Genomic DNA, 15790 nt, shown 5'->3' on the forward strand with positions numbered 1-15790 from the left:
TAGCAAACCCCTTGATTGGGGTTAAGCGTCTTTCTCAAGGGCGCATCAACAGATTTTACACCTAGTCAGCCTGGGGATTCGAATCCACATCTTTTTGGTTACTGGCCCAATGCTCTTAACCGCTAGGCCACTACCTACCTTCCTACCTTTTTGCAGTGCATACAATGACTAGGAAATGTTGTGTGTATGACTTGCGTGGCAGGACACCAGCACTGGTCATGTGAATTATGCATTTTTTTGTTTCTTTTTCTGAGGAACACCAATTCAATGCGTAACCCAACTCGCCTTTCAACCAATCATCATCTGTGTATCGAAAGTGGAGGCTTTGAGTTGTACACATTTTTGGTCCAGTGTTACATCCCGTCCTTGGAGAATATATTAAATTCAGTGGAGGCTGCTAATGGGAGGACGGCTCATAATAATGGCTGGAATGGAGTAAACGGAATGGTATCAAATAAGTATTTTCCATGTGGATGATACCACTCCATTGACTCCATTCCAGCCATTATTATGAGCTGTCCTCCCCTCAGCAGTCTCCCCAGATACAATTACATTTCAATCATTTCAAACGAGCAGGTGTCGACACGCCAGTGCAATTGCTAGTTCGTTCAAATGTGTATTTTCTCTAGTCTAAAACACTGTCAACGCCTAACTACTTTATATTTCAAATTAAATGTAGATTGAGTTATTTTAATACCACATGGCCAAAACTCATAAAGTCCATTGCAAATATATTCTCATTTTTTTTTCATTACAGCTATAACGTCAGCACAGTGCCAAGGAAAAATAAACATCGCAATCTCATTGGAGGAAATTGAGTGGTCAACGTAAGCGCTCCCCGTGAATGAGAAGAAGAATAGGTTACAAAGCAGGGGATGACAAGTCAGAGATATCGACAGGCAATCGTGCAAACCTAAATAATCTTTAGGACTAAACAATCAATCATATTTGGAGTAAATATACCCAACACAGAGCGACAGATTCGAGAGTTTGTGCTTTTGGAATCCCACATCCAAAACTAGACGAGGGCGCGCATTCCAGAACAAGCTTGGCGTTTTTAGCTTGTTCCATCATCATGACGCTGACAATTGAATAGCTTAGACTATGTGACTTTTGTGATAGGCATGCTTGAAATAATGAGCAAGTATTTTATTTGAAAAAGCCTGTTTACGTTTACAAAAATGGAACGACAGCTTTACATGTCAGAGCGCAAAAATATGGATACTTGCTTGAGACGTCTGAAGCAGGAACTGGTATGTCATCTTATTTGAGTTTTCTGATTATACAATGTTTGTTTTCTGTTTCTACTTCAAATGTTGTTCTGATATCCAATTTTAGTATATGCATTCAGATGTAGCGTGTTTTGGACATTTTAAATGCAAATGTAACTGGGTCACAAAATAAGTAAACAGCTACGAAAATATAAATTATAATATTTAGTTATTCATATTTAGTTGTTATACAGCTGAGGTTGCATAATACGACATAGTTCCATTGACGTTTGTAAATAAGTTAACTCAAGCAAATCAAATGCTCAGTTCGAACATTCGATCCTATGATTCTTGCAGACCGTTGTTCATGCGCCTGGGATGGACGGGATGAAATGGTACAGTCTAATGAATGGTCAAGCAGTTTCCTGCTCTCTTTTCTTTCCATGAGATCCTCAGTGTTCTATGAAGACTATTTCCAAAACGCTATGGCCAACAATTTTCTGCAATAGTGTTTTTTAGTCAGACATGATTGCTTATGGGTACTTTCATGTGTGTGTAAAAAAAAATTACTGTTCTCAGATTTTTCATTCATACATTTTAGATGTGTATGAAATGTTGTTTTTTTGTGTGCAAAATGCTATATATCCATTGTTTAGCTGGAATGGAATGTTTGCATCCTATATATTTGACTGTGAAATGTGCTTGTCTCACGCTATCTTAAGATGAATGCCCTTACTGTAAGTCGCTCTGGATAACAGCATCTGCTAATTGACTACAATGTCAAAGGTAAATGTTTTACATACAGATCTCATATTACTGTATTTCATTATTTTGCAAAACATTTTTAAACATTGATGTCACAAATGTAGCATTTGTACAGTTCTTTAGTTATTTGTTACATTTGACTGTGTAAAACCAAGCAGTACTACTTCTTTATCTGAGAATGATGCGGATATATAGCATTTAGCAAGAAAACATCATTATTTGTCTCTCTGAAATGAAACCATCAAGTGATAGATTTTAAACAAATACATGTTGAACAACCCCATGTCATGATTAGATGTCGACAAAGCACACCAATCTTTCATAATTTCTTTAAACAATAAAAGCTAATTCATCAACATTTCTGAAAATGGATATATAGTGTTTTGGAATGAAACTTCATATATTCAACTGCTGCCTATATTAATGGTGCAATATGCAGAAATTGCTCAGCCATTACCTGGTTGCAAAGATTCTAACAGTTTGCCTAATTTCAGTTTATGTGAAAAAGCAAGTGTAGAGAATCATTGTACCATCTAAACCGCTGTGAAATATATTTTTCAATAATCAAAAATATTGTATTTTCAGCTGTTTGAAGCTGGTGTACAAAACCCGAAAGTAAAAGACAAAAAAAAACGAAACTTAACTAAAGGGAAGCATAGAAATAGCGCACATAGAACAGATCTACTGCTTCTTATACTTGCTTTCAATGAGAATGACAGTCTGTAAATCACATTGCTATGTGAATTTGGAGGTGTCGCCTAAAATGTTACACATTGCAGCTTTAACATTGCTTTATTAATATTCCTAACTTTCATACACAGAGGCATGTCTAGGCTATACACTCCCTTGACACTGTGATGGGTTTTGAAGACAGTCTTCTGAAATAGATAGGCTATTGCTGTAAATCTATTCTGTTTTCATAGGGCCGTTGTTGGGGACTCTGTGATTAAAGATACCCAGGGAAAAAAACGGTATTCTCAGTTTGAAGTGTACGATCCACATTCTGGGTTCTCACTGCTCATGTTCCAGATCTTTTGGCAGATGCACACACAGCATTTTCAAAGCAGCATTAACTGGCACAACTCCTATTGGAACGCTCTTCAAACGGGTAGAATGTTCTTTAACCCACATGCCCAGGGCAAGGCATGCACGGTCTGTAACATGACACTTCTGTGGCTTCTGGGTTGTCTGCACTGAATTAGCTCCACGTCTGTCAACTGGCCTGGCACTCTGATCACAACAGGAGGGAGCCATGGTATGGCGTGTTGTGTGAAGTGATGGTTGCCATATCACAGTTTGCAAACCCAAAAGAAGAGGGAGTCTGTCATCCCTGTGATGAAGCAGAAACAGAGAGCAGATGCAAGTTTTTTTTATTTTTTTACTCTCCCTGAGTCTGTCCACTCCTGTACCATGCAGAGCACAATCTGTTGGAGTGTCTTGTACCCCTAAGGTGTTGCCGATGCCAAAGTTCCCACATGTCTGTCTGTGTCTGCCTACGCTGGTTCCCCTGAACCCCCATTTACCATTATACCAGTACAGAGATCAAGCAAGGAGGTGTGAATAAGAGCAATAGAATAGAATAGAAAATAATAGAATAGAAACTAATGGAATAGAATAAGGACTGTAGCTTAGCCTAATTATCTAAGTCTAATCATCTTATTGTGAATGTTATATATATCATGCAATGGACTGTTTTATCATCAGCTTTCAACACCTTAGTGCCCACAAAGCTCATCACTAAGCTAAGGACTCTGGGACCGAACACCTCCCTCTGCAACTGAATCCTGGACTTCCTGACGGGCCGCCCCCAGGTGGTAAGGGTAGGCAACAACATGTCTGCCATGCTTATCCCCAACACTGGGGCTCATCAGGGGTGTGTGCTGAGTCCCCTCCTGTACTCCCTGTTCTCCCACAACTGAGTGGCCAAACACGACTCCAACACCATCATTACGTTTGCTGACGACACAACAGTGGTAGGCCTGATTACCGACAACGATGAGACAGCCTATAGGGAGGAGGTCAGAGACAAAAATGTAAGCAAGACAAAAGAGCTGATCGTGGACTACAGGAAAACATCGAAAACATTAACATCGACGGGGCTGTAGTGGAGCGGGTTGAGAGCTTCAAGTTTACATCACCAACGACCTACCATGGTCCAAACTCATCAAGACAGTCGTGAAGAGGGCACGACAACACCTTTTCCGTCTCAGGAGATTGAAGATTTGGCATGAGTCCCCAGATCCTCAAAAAGTTCTACAACTGAACCATCGAGAGCATCCTGAATGGTTGCATCACTGCCTGGTATGGCATCTGCTCGGCATCTGACCATAAGGCGCTACAAAGGGTAGTGCGTACGGCCCAGTACATCACTGGGGTCAAGCTTCCTGCCATCCAGGACCTATATACCAGGCGGTGTCAGAGGAAAGCCCAAAAAATGATGATCATATTTTCACCTAAGTCACCTAAGTCATAGACTGTTCTGTCTGCTACCGCACGGCAAGCAGTACCGGTGTGCCAAGTCTAGGACCGAAAGGAGCCTCAACAGCTTCTACCCCCAAGCCATAAGACTGCTGAACAATGAATCAAATGGCCACCTGGACTATTTATATTGACCCCCCCCCCCCACACACACACATTATTTTTACTCTGCTGCTACTCGCTGTTTATTATCTATGCATAGTCACTTTACCCCTACCTACATGTACAAATTACCTCGACTAACCTGTACCCCCCGCACATTGACTCGGTACTGGTACTGTGATGTGTTACTTTTTATTCATTTTTACTTTTGTTTATTTAGTAAATATTTTTGTAACTTTTTTTAACTGTATTGTCGGTTAAGGGCTTGTAAGCATTTCACGGTAACCTGTTCTATTGGGCGCATGTGACAAATTAAGTTTGATTTGTATCGATTTCACGTGAAAGTCCTGTATGGCAAAACCAATTCTTGGGTGTATAACAATGCAACATTGCAAAGCACAACGGCGATGACACATCACGTGTCATGCAAACATTCAGTCCTTTTCAAGGCAACTAATGCCCCCCCCGAGTACCTCCTGAACATCTGTATGGTGACGTAACTTCAGCGCGTCAAAGGATATCAAAGCTTTTGACATCGATACTAACACTAATTTCACTTTTATGGTTCTCCTTTATCTTTTATTCGCCTCGAGACATTTCAAACATAACCATCTGTCAGCTTGGAATGCTATTCTAGGGAGGGTGTGTGTGAGCTGTGAGGTCATGGAACTTCTGAGAGAACAACTATGCCAATGCCGTTACGTCCTGAGGTGGTGAACCGAGCTACTGTGCTCACGGAGACTCTCCTTGTTCTCGGTTACCTTCAGGGCGTAGGGGTAGCGGTGGTACGGAGCAGTGGTCTCAGTTGGTTTGTTTGGAGCATCTCTTGTGGTTCCATTCTCCAGCCGGTTCCTTCCTTCCTTCCCCTTGGCTAAAATTGCCCGGGGTCACATTGGCAGGTGGTTTGCATGATGCGATCGTTGAGACCGAATGGAAGCGGTTCACAGTGAAAAATAAATGATTCAACCCCGAAAACATAAACAAGTTGCTCAAGACCTACATAACGAATGTCATGGTAGTAGGTCATTAATATTATCTTGAGCGTTTGCAGTACAATGATCGAGTAAAGTTTTCTATTTTTATTGTTAGGGATTTTGGTGAGCACTTGCACAGCACGCAACATCTATAGACTTCTGTTCAAAAACAATCTTTCAAAGATGTCGCTGATGTTCTCTAAGGCTTAAAGCAACCCACTGCTCCCTTCCAGCTTTATCATTTAAGGCAGAAACAAGGTCTGCGAGGGCCAGGAAACTGCCCATTAGACCACCTCCCAGTGTTAAAGGGCCCCAGGAGGCTTGGCCTGGCTCACCCCACCTCTGGTCTATGGGCAGCATAGAGCCCTGGCTCACCCCACCACAGGGCTCTGCTATATGGGCAGTACAGAGGCATGGTCTGTATGCCCTGGATACAGATCCCAGTAGTGCCCTTGACCAATACAACCTACCATTCATACTCAATAAGAGGTGTGTGCGTGTGTGCGTGTGTGAGAGAGATAAATGCCCTCTCTAATAGCCCAGGGTTTGATAGCCTTTCCTTGGCCTCTCATTTCTCCTACCTCTGGCCATCAACACTGAATGGCTCTCTTTTAAATTCATGACATGAAGTACATGTGTTTTAGTTGACACTCCCTTATCAGGATGAACTGCCACTTAAAGAAATGTGTTTGGGTGCTGTTTATTTGTTCAATGTATCCAGTTACACCGTGTTAATAAGGGTTCTGTGTACGTGTAGGGAGACATTTCTTTTTCTTTTTTTTTCTTCTTTTTTTTGTGATTTTTTTTTGGACCCCTTTTTCTCCCCAATTTCGTGGTATCCAATTGTTTTAGTAGCTACTATCTTGTCTCATCGCTACAACTCCTGTACGGGCTCGGGAGAGACGAAGGTTGAAAGTCATGCGTCCTCCGATACACAACCCAACCAAGCCGCACTGCTTCTTAACACAGCGCACATCCAACCCGGAAGCCAGAGGAAACACCGTGTGTCGGAGGAAACACCGTGCACCTGGCAACCTTGGTTAGCACGCACTGCGCCCAGCCCGCCACAGGAGTCGCTGGTGCGCGATGAGACAAGGATTTCCCTACCGGCCAAACCCTCCCTAACCCGGGCGACGCTAGGCCAATTGTGCGTCGCCCCACGGACCTCCCGGTCACGGCCGGTTACGACAGAGCCTGGGCGCGAACCCAGAGTCTCTGGTGGCACAGCTGGCGCTGCAGTACAGCGCCCTTAACCACTGCGCCGCCAGGGAGACAGATTTCACCGTAACAAATGCGTCACGCTTGCTCACATTTTGTTTCCCCCTCAACTGAATGAGGAGAGAACACTCAAGAGCCGCGACCCTAATCTCAACCGAGTGCAAAGATAGTGTTCATTTATTTATGCTGGGTGGGACTTAATTCACATTCATGCATATTCAAAGACTAGCGCAAATGTTAACTGTGTGATAGTTGTTGAGCGCTCCTTTGCACACTTGATATGACGTGGCACCTCATAGCCTTTTTCAGAGACATAACTTTTAATGGGTAATCATCCAACATTAATTCCGGACTGCCAGTGATTACTCCCCACATTTGAAGCATTCAGAACTTAATTGCCAATTACGGTCCGTTTGCATCACTGCATTTGTTGCCTGAGGATGGCTGGATTGTCCTTAACCTGCACTTTTTACTTCCTAATACGTTTTCAGTCGCTAACCAACTGTCTACAGTCTACAGGTAGACCCTGACGGATCAAACTGCTGAAGTGATGCTAACACACTAACATTACAGAAAGCTGCTGACTTAGCTTCAGTATTTGAGATATGGCTTTAATAAGCTAATGGTACCAGAGAGACAGTGTTCGATGCGCTGCAGTCCCCCCCCCCAAAAAAGGAACCTTTTCCCTCTCCCTTTGCTGAGTTTAAGATCTGTTATCAGCACATTTCTATGAACCACTGACTCAAGCCGTCTCTGCAACACAATACAGTAAACATTTGGGGTGGGAGAGTACACTGAGAGTACACTGCCCTGGGTCCAAAAAAAAAATGTGACTTGATTTGATCCGGCAGAAAGCTGATTCCAGCTCGTCTGACCTATTTGGGCCGCAAAGTTTTGGGGTCATGTGAGGTCAATTAAGTGCCTTAGTTGGCACAGTGAAGTCAACAGTGGGGCTGAAGCCTTTGAGGACATTGTGAATCATTTAAGAGAGCCAAATGGAGTAAACGCCGTGTGCTTTTGGATAATTGGAGCGGATGAGTGTATTTGGGAGGGAAGAAGGATTGCATGTTGAGGAGTAAGCATGCATGAACAAGTCAGCCAGATAGATTCCATGTGAATAGGAATGGTAGCATCTCCTGACAAGAGGTTGCAGTACAGCTCTAGAAGGGCAACTTCAGCCCCTTGTGATGTAATCTTTCGAATGATTCTGACGTAATGTTATTGACAATTCCACATGTTGTTTTATGGAGATAATCGGGAAAAACCCAACCGTGTGCACCATGTGGCAATGCTGGTTGAACCTTGATGTGGTTTGAGGTAAACAGTAATTATATAAAGCCTGTTCACCAGCTTCTAAAGACTCCGGCTAATTACACCTAATGAAGTCAGCCATATGTTTTAGCGCCTAGAACCGCAGGAGAACACAGAGACAACCTCATTGTTCCAATTACCTTCACCTTCTATAATGGCTACTTAGGAACAAAGACTCCTTTTGTCTCTCTGCTGATGTTGCGTTTCATTTTTCGGTGGACATGTCAGCTGAGCTGCGTATGGATTACGAGATCTTCTGTGAGACCTTTTCAAGTGCTTCTTCGTGCATCATTTTCTTTGTTTGAATATGAAGGGATGAAAGGCTAGTTTAGGGTTGGTCAGTACAGTGGCTCTTGCACCTGTTGAACGATTGACCATGTTGTCTTATCAGTTCTAAAACAAGAGTGTCTGCAAAATGTTGAATGATTTTTCAGGCAAATTATATTGATTTATTCTTTTGATGTAGGCCTGCAGGTTTTCTTTTAGAAAATATGATTTACGAGGTCGCTCTTCGTATTAAGTATTACCACATGTTATTAACATATTGTAAACATGTTGTGACGTCATACATCAGGACGTACTGCAGATTATTATGTCCGCCTCTCACATCTCAATCACTTCTTGCTGATACTTTCCTGTCTGTCGTTTGCTAGTGTGTTAGTTACTGAAGTTACTGATCCAATGCTTTCCCGCTTGGCACTTATGTGTACCACGGTCAACTAGTACAATATCATTGACCTTGCTACTTATGATACCCATCCCCCCTCCTGTTCTTCAATAATTGAATCCCTCTAGACATCTAAACATATGGCAAGGCCGCCATAACACTCACCCCCCCCCAACACCAACTCACACTGCTGTTACCCCAAACACCACTTCCACTGCTGCTGACTCTCACCCAGTCTTTGTCAATTAATGCGTGCTTGAGTGAACCCACCCCCACGGTTAGGGATTAACGTCTAGACAGGCACAACTGATTGGCTGCCAGGACAGAGACTGGCCCTGATTGGCAGGGGCTACATATAGGGGTTGGCAGGAAGGGCTGTTTGAAAGGTGAGAGTGGAGAGTAGAGACGGACTGACAGAGCAGCCAAGAGAGAGGAACAGACTTGTGTAGAAGTTATAACAAGGTAAGATGATTTATTAGGATCTTAGACTGATGGATAGATTTAATATCTTGGACATGTAGAGCGAGGTATAAAGTTGATGTTTTCTATATTTCATTTAATTGAACAGCATTTTATCCAACTTGTTCGGATGTTTGCAGTCTACTGTGAGTTGGAGCAATCTTATAGAGTGCACACAAATAATGTTACATTGTTGGTATGGTGGACCAATTGTATTACCCAGCTGTATTAGCTGTCCTTGAGTGAGGGCTGTCTCTATTCAGAGAGACAGTGAAAACAGTCAAAGCACAGTTGGTCAGACTACTGAAATATGATCTGTTATTCCAATCCCTTATTCAAATGTTCAACTGCAACATGGCATTCTCCAAACGATATCAGCGTGGATTGAAATGCTTTTTTAGCGTTGTTCTATTTCTGTAACAGTTTTGCGTTTTAAGGAGGAGCATTCGCATCGGTGTATTCTTAATTCCCGAAGACACATCTGTCATATCAACAGCCAAGTTCAAAGTAAGTCCGGGTGCATGGCTTCATTTTTAAAGACACGCTATTGCCTCAGGGACTGCTTGGCTGCGGGGGAAACGGTTATAGCTTGGTCACATGACATAAGCTCAGTCCCACAGGATGCTGGAACAGAGAGAGAGAGAGAGAGTAGTTTGAGAGAGAGAAAAAGAGAGAGAGAGAAAGAGAGAGCGTGGGAGAGATGAAGCCAGAGATACTCCTCCCTACAGCTGCTGAGCGACAGGGTCCTCTCACATACGCAAGCCATATGGGGGCCCTGTCATTCAAAATGGGTCATGTGACCGAACAAAAAAACATGAGTGGCCTCAAAACACAGAAGGGCTACGGTGCAGCGAGAGATAAACTGTAGCAACACAAAATGGAGATATGGAAAACAAATCATTATTGGTGAGGGGTAAATATGTTAGTACCATGTGTACATTTTGGTTCGTCTTTGCGTTCATTCATTTGTCCTAAGCGGTGCTGTGATCTAACTAAGTTCAACCGTAGAGGGGCAATGTAAACACTGGTCAGTGTTTGACAGAGGGTTATAGATGTGTTATAGAAGTGCTTGAATGGATGAGTTTTGCGGGTGACGCTAACTGGCCATTTCCCTGTTGTTTTTGTCTCCCCCTCTCTCCCTCATCCTCTCCCTCTCCCATCTCTTTCCCTACAGGTGTCTATGAAGGAGGCAGGAGATGGCCTCCATGCTCAGATGAACTCCATGATGGGGGCTCTTCAGGAACTCAAGCTTCTACAAGTGCAGACAGTGCTGGAGCAACTAGACATCTCAGGGAGGCCAATCCAAAGGGCGGCCCCACCACCAACAGCAGACACATGTGGCCCTTGCCCTATTCCCAGCCTCAAGCCTACTCACAGGCCCCCCTTGGACTGGACAACTGGTCGGGAGGAGCAGCAGCAGCAGAGCCGGGTGGGGCACCGGAGCAGCCTGGGCACCTCTCCTTCCTCCTCCAGCCTGGAGACATTGGAGACTGAGAGTGAGAGCCAGCCTCTCCCTCTCCCCCGCAGAGTGTCAGGATACACGGCCCCACAGGTGGAGTACTGTGGCCCACGTCTTAGCCAAGTGTTTCCAGAGCAGCATCAGCAGCCGGCTCACCCAGCCCAGGTGGTGGATCTGCCTGGCATCCTCTACAGCCTATCCAGGGAAGGCCCCTCGCTGGACAGCGACTACTCCCAGGACAGCATGGACGACTCCAGCGACTGGACCTCCTCGCTCATGAGCCGCAGCCGCAACCGGCAGCCCCTGGTCCTAGGGGACAACGTTTTCGCCGACCTGGTGGGCAACTGGCTGGACTTGCCTGAGCTGGAGAAGGAGGAGATGATTGGGGGTGTTTGTGTGGGGGCAGATGGAGCCGACAGGCCCGACTCCCCAGCCCACCCTCTCCGTCTCAGCCGCTCCCAGGAGATCTGCAGGAAGTTCTCTCTGACCACCAACATCTTCAAGAGGTTCCTGCGCAGTGTGAGGCCCGACAGGGACAAGCTCCTGAAGGAGAGACCAGGCTGGATGGTCCCCGAGAGCCAGGAGGCCAAACTCTTCAAGAGGCCCAAGAAAGTGGCCAAGCAGCAGGCCAAGGGAAGCTTCTACCTCCCGTTCTGGGCAGGTGTAGGACAGCAGCAGCAGGGTAAGGGCCGGCCATGTCCTAAGCTGGCTGAGGAGAGACAGAGCCAGAGCCAGAGCCAGTTCTCAGAGATTTACATAGACAGGAGACAAGAGTGGAGACAGGAGGCCAGAGTGGAGAAAATGCAGCCCTTGTTTGACTACAACACGGCTGTGTGGGTCTGATGCTGACGCTGCTCCAGGGTGGTGGCAGGTGTTGGGGATTTGGCTGGGAGCTCTGGGAGGTTTGTGTGTCTGTCTGTCTCCACTCAGAGAATGGACTGACTGAGGAATGAACATCCACACTATTTCCCAACAGAGAGATTATCAGGGCAACTGTTTGTCTGACAATCCTAAGACCTAAGACCTGTGACTGAGAGAGTAAGCAGGACTTCCTCTTATAGATGGGTTCACCAAAAAAATTGTTAGGATTCGAATGAGTCCGTAAGTGCCCTGGACTTATACGATAGACGATACTTCGATATAGACATGATGCTCAGATAATGCTCTGAATTCCATCGTCATGGTTCACACCTCAACTCGTTTCATTATGTTTGAATGCTGCTGTAGGTCCCACCCAAGTGTATCCCCACCCTCATGTCTCATCTCGTACTTCTATCTAGCAATAGAACACAGCTGTTACATGTACTGCATGGGCTCTAGTAAATGTTTTATCTGTGACGTTGTGAAACAGTTGTCACTGAACTGCCACTAAACATGACCACAGGTGCTTCTTCGCCTCGTTGCCAAGAGTCAGACAGCCGGATGAATACACAAGGGTCTAATATTGTCACATCAACCTCACTCAGGGATCGGGATGTGGCCTGTGTGACTGACTGGGTTTGAACCTGGATCTCCTGTGCGCCACAAGACTGTTCTAGCCCGCCGATGTAAAGCCTAGGCGTTAGCTTGGGGAGCTAGCACAAGTCTTCAGGTCTCAGGCATGGTTACTCATCACATATCCTTGGTCTCTGAACCACCTCCGTTACACCTTCACCGTTCACCAGCCACCTACACACACAAAGCCACTCCAGGATAGGGTTATCTCTTGCCTTGTAGACATGATGGCACATCTTGACTCTACAGCCAATCCTCCTGGCTAGCGTATTACACATGGCAGAGAGAGAGAGAGCGAGAGCTGTGTGCCATCTGGTTGCCTACAGTTACATAAGGACAAGCCAGCAGCACAGACAAGAGGTGCAGTCATTCAGCGTAGGCTGTCAAGCGTTTTCCCAATCAACCCTAAACTGCGATGCGGCCGTTGCATATGTGTGTAATATGTATCTAATGCTAAGCAGGGCCTGGAGATTTCAAGATAGCAGAGGACTGAGGAGGAGAATGTTTACAGTGAATCCTTCCACATGTACATACAGTACTATACCTAATGAAGTCAGCCATATGTTTTCTCTTTGCGCCTAGAACCACAGGAGAACATGTTAATGAGCATGTTAATGATGTCAACAAAGTCTATTAGCCATTGTGTTCATTTCATTTAAAGGGTCTTAAAGAGAGGAAGATTGAACCCAGTAGATATGTGGTTGGTCCTAGCTCTCTTTATGAAAGAAATTGAGGCGTTTCGGGGAGATTTCACAGAGCAGTATGGCGCAACCTTTACCGTCATTTCCCAGAGCTGAGCTCCACATCATTTCCTCAGTGAAATCACTGAAGTGACGAGGACTATTGATCTTATTTTAGAAGACATATGGTATGCAAATGCAATCCTCAGCCCTCAGTAATAAGAGTGGCTCGAGGAGTTGATTTGATGTGAAACATCACCCCATCCATGCATTCGACAGACATGAATTTGATTTGACGTGAATTTGATTTGTTAAATATCGCTATGCACATATGGCGGGTTTTTCAATATTCCGGTGGGATTATGTTCAGTTGGTCACACGTGGACGGACCGCCTCTACGAAGCCTGTTATGCTAGAAGAGCCTCTCTGCCTGTCTTCTTCATATTTACAACTGTAATTGTCATTTTTAGCGCTGTTGTTAAAACTGTGGTTCTGCGAACCTCAAAGTGTTACTGGGTGTAAAACTGTCACTGACTCTTTGTAAATTAAACTGTTTTCTGAAAAAAGACGCGCCACTCTGGTTCCTCGACTGGAAATGTCATTTGTATGTTCCGAACATAAATGTACCCTTTGATCGGTGACCCATTTTTATTGGGTGATTTTTTTTACCACCCCCAACATACTTCAAACCAATTAGTCTGTCTCGCTATGTTTAGATTTGAAATAGTTCTTCGTTTTTTTTTTTCTTCGTTTTTTGTTATATAATGGTAACAGCAGATTTACCACATACAGTATACCCTGTGAGACTATGATCAAGCTTTCCCTTTTCTCAGAATAGTTCTGGGATTTGACCTGCTCTACTCTACTCCCTGCATTCTCTATAGGCCTAAGTGCTGTAGCATGACTTACTATTTGGTTAGTGTGAAGCGAATCATCTCCTGTGCTTCAACTCAGGGAAAAGTACGTCTAAATCTGTACCGCGACGCCCGTCAGCGTTTTAAATAAATAAACATACAGGCAGGCACACTTTGATTCTCTGACTCTCTCTTTCTCTTCTCCAGAACCACTATATGACGCTCAAAACACAGCAACTTATCCACAAGCATTATACACTGCTCAAAAAAATAAAGGGAACACTAAAATAACACATCCTAGATCTGAATGAAATATTCTTATTAAATACTTTACGTAGTTGAATGTGCTGAAAACAAAATCACACAAAAATTATCAATGGAAATCAAATTTATCAACCCATGGAGGTCTGGATTTGGAGTCACTCAAAATTAAAGTGGAAAACCACACTACAGGCTGATCCAACTTTGATGTAATGTCCTTAAAACAAGTCAAAATGAGGGTCAGTAGTGTGTGTGGACTCCACGTGCCTGTATGACCTCCCTACAACGCCTGGGCATGCTCCTGATGAGGTGGCGGATGGTCTCCTGAGGGATCTCCTCCCAGACCTGGACTAAAGCATCCGCCAACTCCTGGAATACAATATACAGTCATCGGCATGGGAATAGGAAGGGGGAGGAGGATTACAGTTGAGCTGCTACAGTAGGCTAGTCGTCCACTTCCAGGTGCAGTGTTGGATGGAAACTGGGGGGCTCTTTCTGTGTGTGTGTGTGTGTGTGTGTGTGTGTGTGTGTGTGTGTGTGTGTGTGTGTGTGTGTGTGTGTGTGTGTGTGTGTGTGTGTGTGAGGAGGGGACAGCTGCAACTGTCATCCCTTTCTCCTGGTTCCAGTTTTCCTTTGGGTGAGAAGCAATGGATGCTTGCTGACCCCCCCCCCCCCCCCCCCCCCCATCCCATTTCCCTCCATTCTCCAACCTCTTGCTAGGCAGCTGTCGCTCTCTCACAGCCCTGCCTAGGCTAGCCCCGGCCACAGCCCTGCCTGATCACAGATCTGGGGTACAATGCTTAACCCACACAGCTTCGTTATACAAGCCTGCAAGAAACACATATAACCCCTTGCAAGAGGCAAGCAGCCTCCCTCACAGCTTATATTAGTTAATCTTTGACCTTCCTCCCCTAATGTATTGATGGAAATGAAGAGATGATGATATTAAAAGCATTAGTTTATAGTGAGTGGAGGGATTATCATGTTACTGGGAGGGAGGGGGGAGGGAGTGGGGTAGCCATGCTGCCTGGGATCCATGTTGGCTCAGATTCCCACATCCCAACATTGGTCTTTCAATAAATAGACTCCTCAGCTGTTCAACCAACAACTCTGTCTCCTCTCCCTGTAATGTGCTCACATTTCACTGTTATATTTGTCAACTCCGAGAAGCTCAGAATCTAAGCTCCTTTTTTTTGCAAAAAAAAAAAAAAACTTCCCACACGATACGTACACATATGCTAGGCAGGCAGGCTAGCAAACCACAGTTCATTTGCAATAGCATGTAAATACCCATGCTGTACTTTTGGAAATAAAAGACTGCAGACCAAGGAAGTAAAGTTAGAGGGGATGAAAGCAAGAGTTAAATCTGGGTCGATTCTTTTAGGATTTGCCATCTGGCATCTTGCAGTGCATGTTCATTTTACAATCTGTTTTTTTTTCCCCACTCTCTCTTGATTTAAGGATGCATGCAAAACAGAACAGACACAATCTCATATTACCGAAACAAACATGTTCTGACATATCAACATGTTTTGGCTTCTGGCTAGTGCTCTATGCTACTTGTGTTTGAATACATTGGGAAACAGAAGAATATGTGCCATCTTTTGAGCTAATACTTACGGCTATGCCGACCTGAGTGTCACATAATGGTAACGGGTCCCCAGAACGAGAGGAGTTAGGACGGACAGGGGCTCTGACAGGTGAAACTCGTGAATGATAAGATTATTTCACCTGCTTCGCTGTCAAATTCTCAACAACGTGAGGAATTCCATCCGTATGTTCACAAATGTAAGATCATGTTGAGTCTTCCGCCAGCATATTATGTTGATACACAAGTGAGAGACTTTTCTCCCAATT

At 44.6% G+C, this 15790-nt stretch overlaps 1 protein-coding gene across 4 annotated transcripts; it reads left to right on the top strand.

The window, feature by feature from the left end:
• The first annotated feature begins 566 nt into the window (after window positions 1-566).
• Window positions 567-15039, top strand: LOC110527774 (PAK4-inhibitor INKA2). Of its 4 annotated transcripts, XM_036983257.2 has the most exons (3): window positions 9104-9188; window positions 9623-9692; window positions 10360-13844. In XM_036983257.2, exon 3 carries the CDS (start codon window positions 10366-10368, stop codon window positions 11485-11487), a length of 1122 nt encoding a protein of 373 aa, XP_036839152.2. In that variant the 5' UTR covers window positions 9104-9188; window positions 9623-9692; window positions 10360-10365; the 3' UTR covers window positions 11488-13844. The 4 variants fall into 4 exon arrangements, with proteins under 4 accessions (XP_021464952.3, XP_036839152.2, XP_021464953.3 ...); XM_021609277.3 differs by lacking the exons at window positions 9104-9188; window positions 9623-9692 and adding an exon at window positions 567-1253 and having other exon boundaries at window positions 10360-15039; XM_021609278.3 differs by lacking the exon at window positions 9623-9692.
• The last annotated feature ends 751 nt before the right edge of the window (window positions 15040-15790 follow it).

Source organism: Oncorhynchus mykiss, chromosome 7 (genome assembly GCF_057628025.1).
Source record: "Oncorhynchus mykiss isolate SJ-2025 chromosome 7, ASM5762802v1, whole genome shotgun sequence".
Lineage (NCBI taxonomy): Eukaryota > Metazoa > Chordata > Actinopteri > Salmoniformes > Salmonidae > Oncorhynchus > Oncorhynchus mykiss.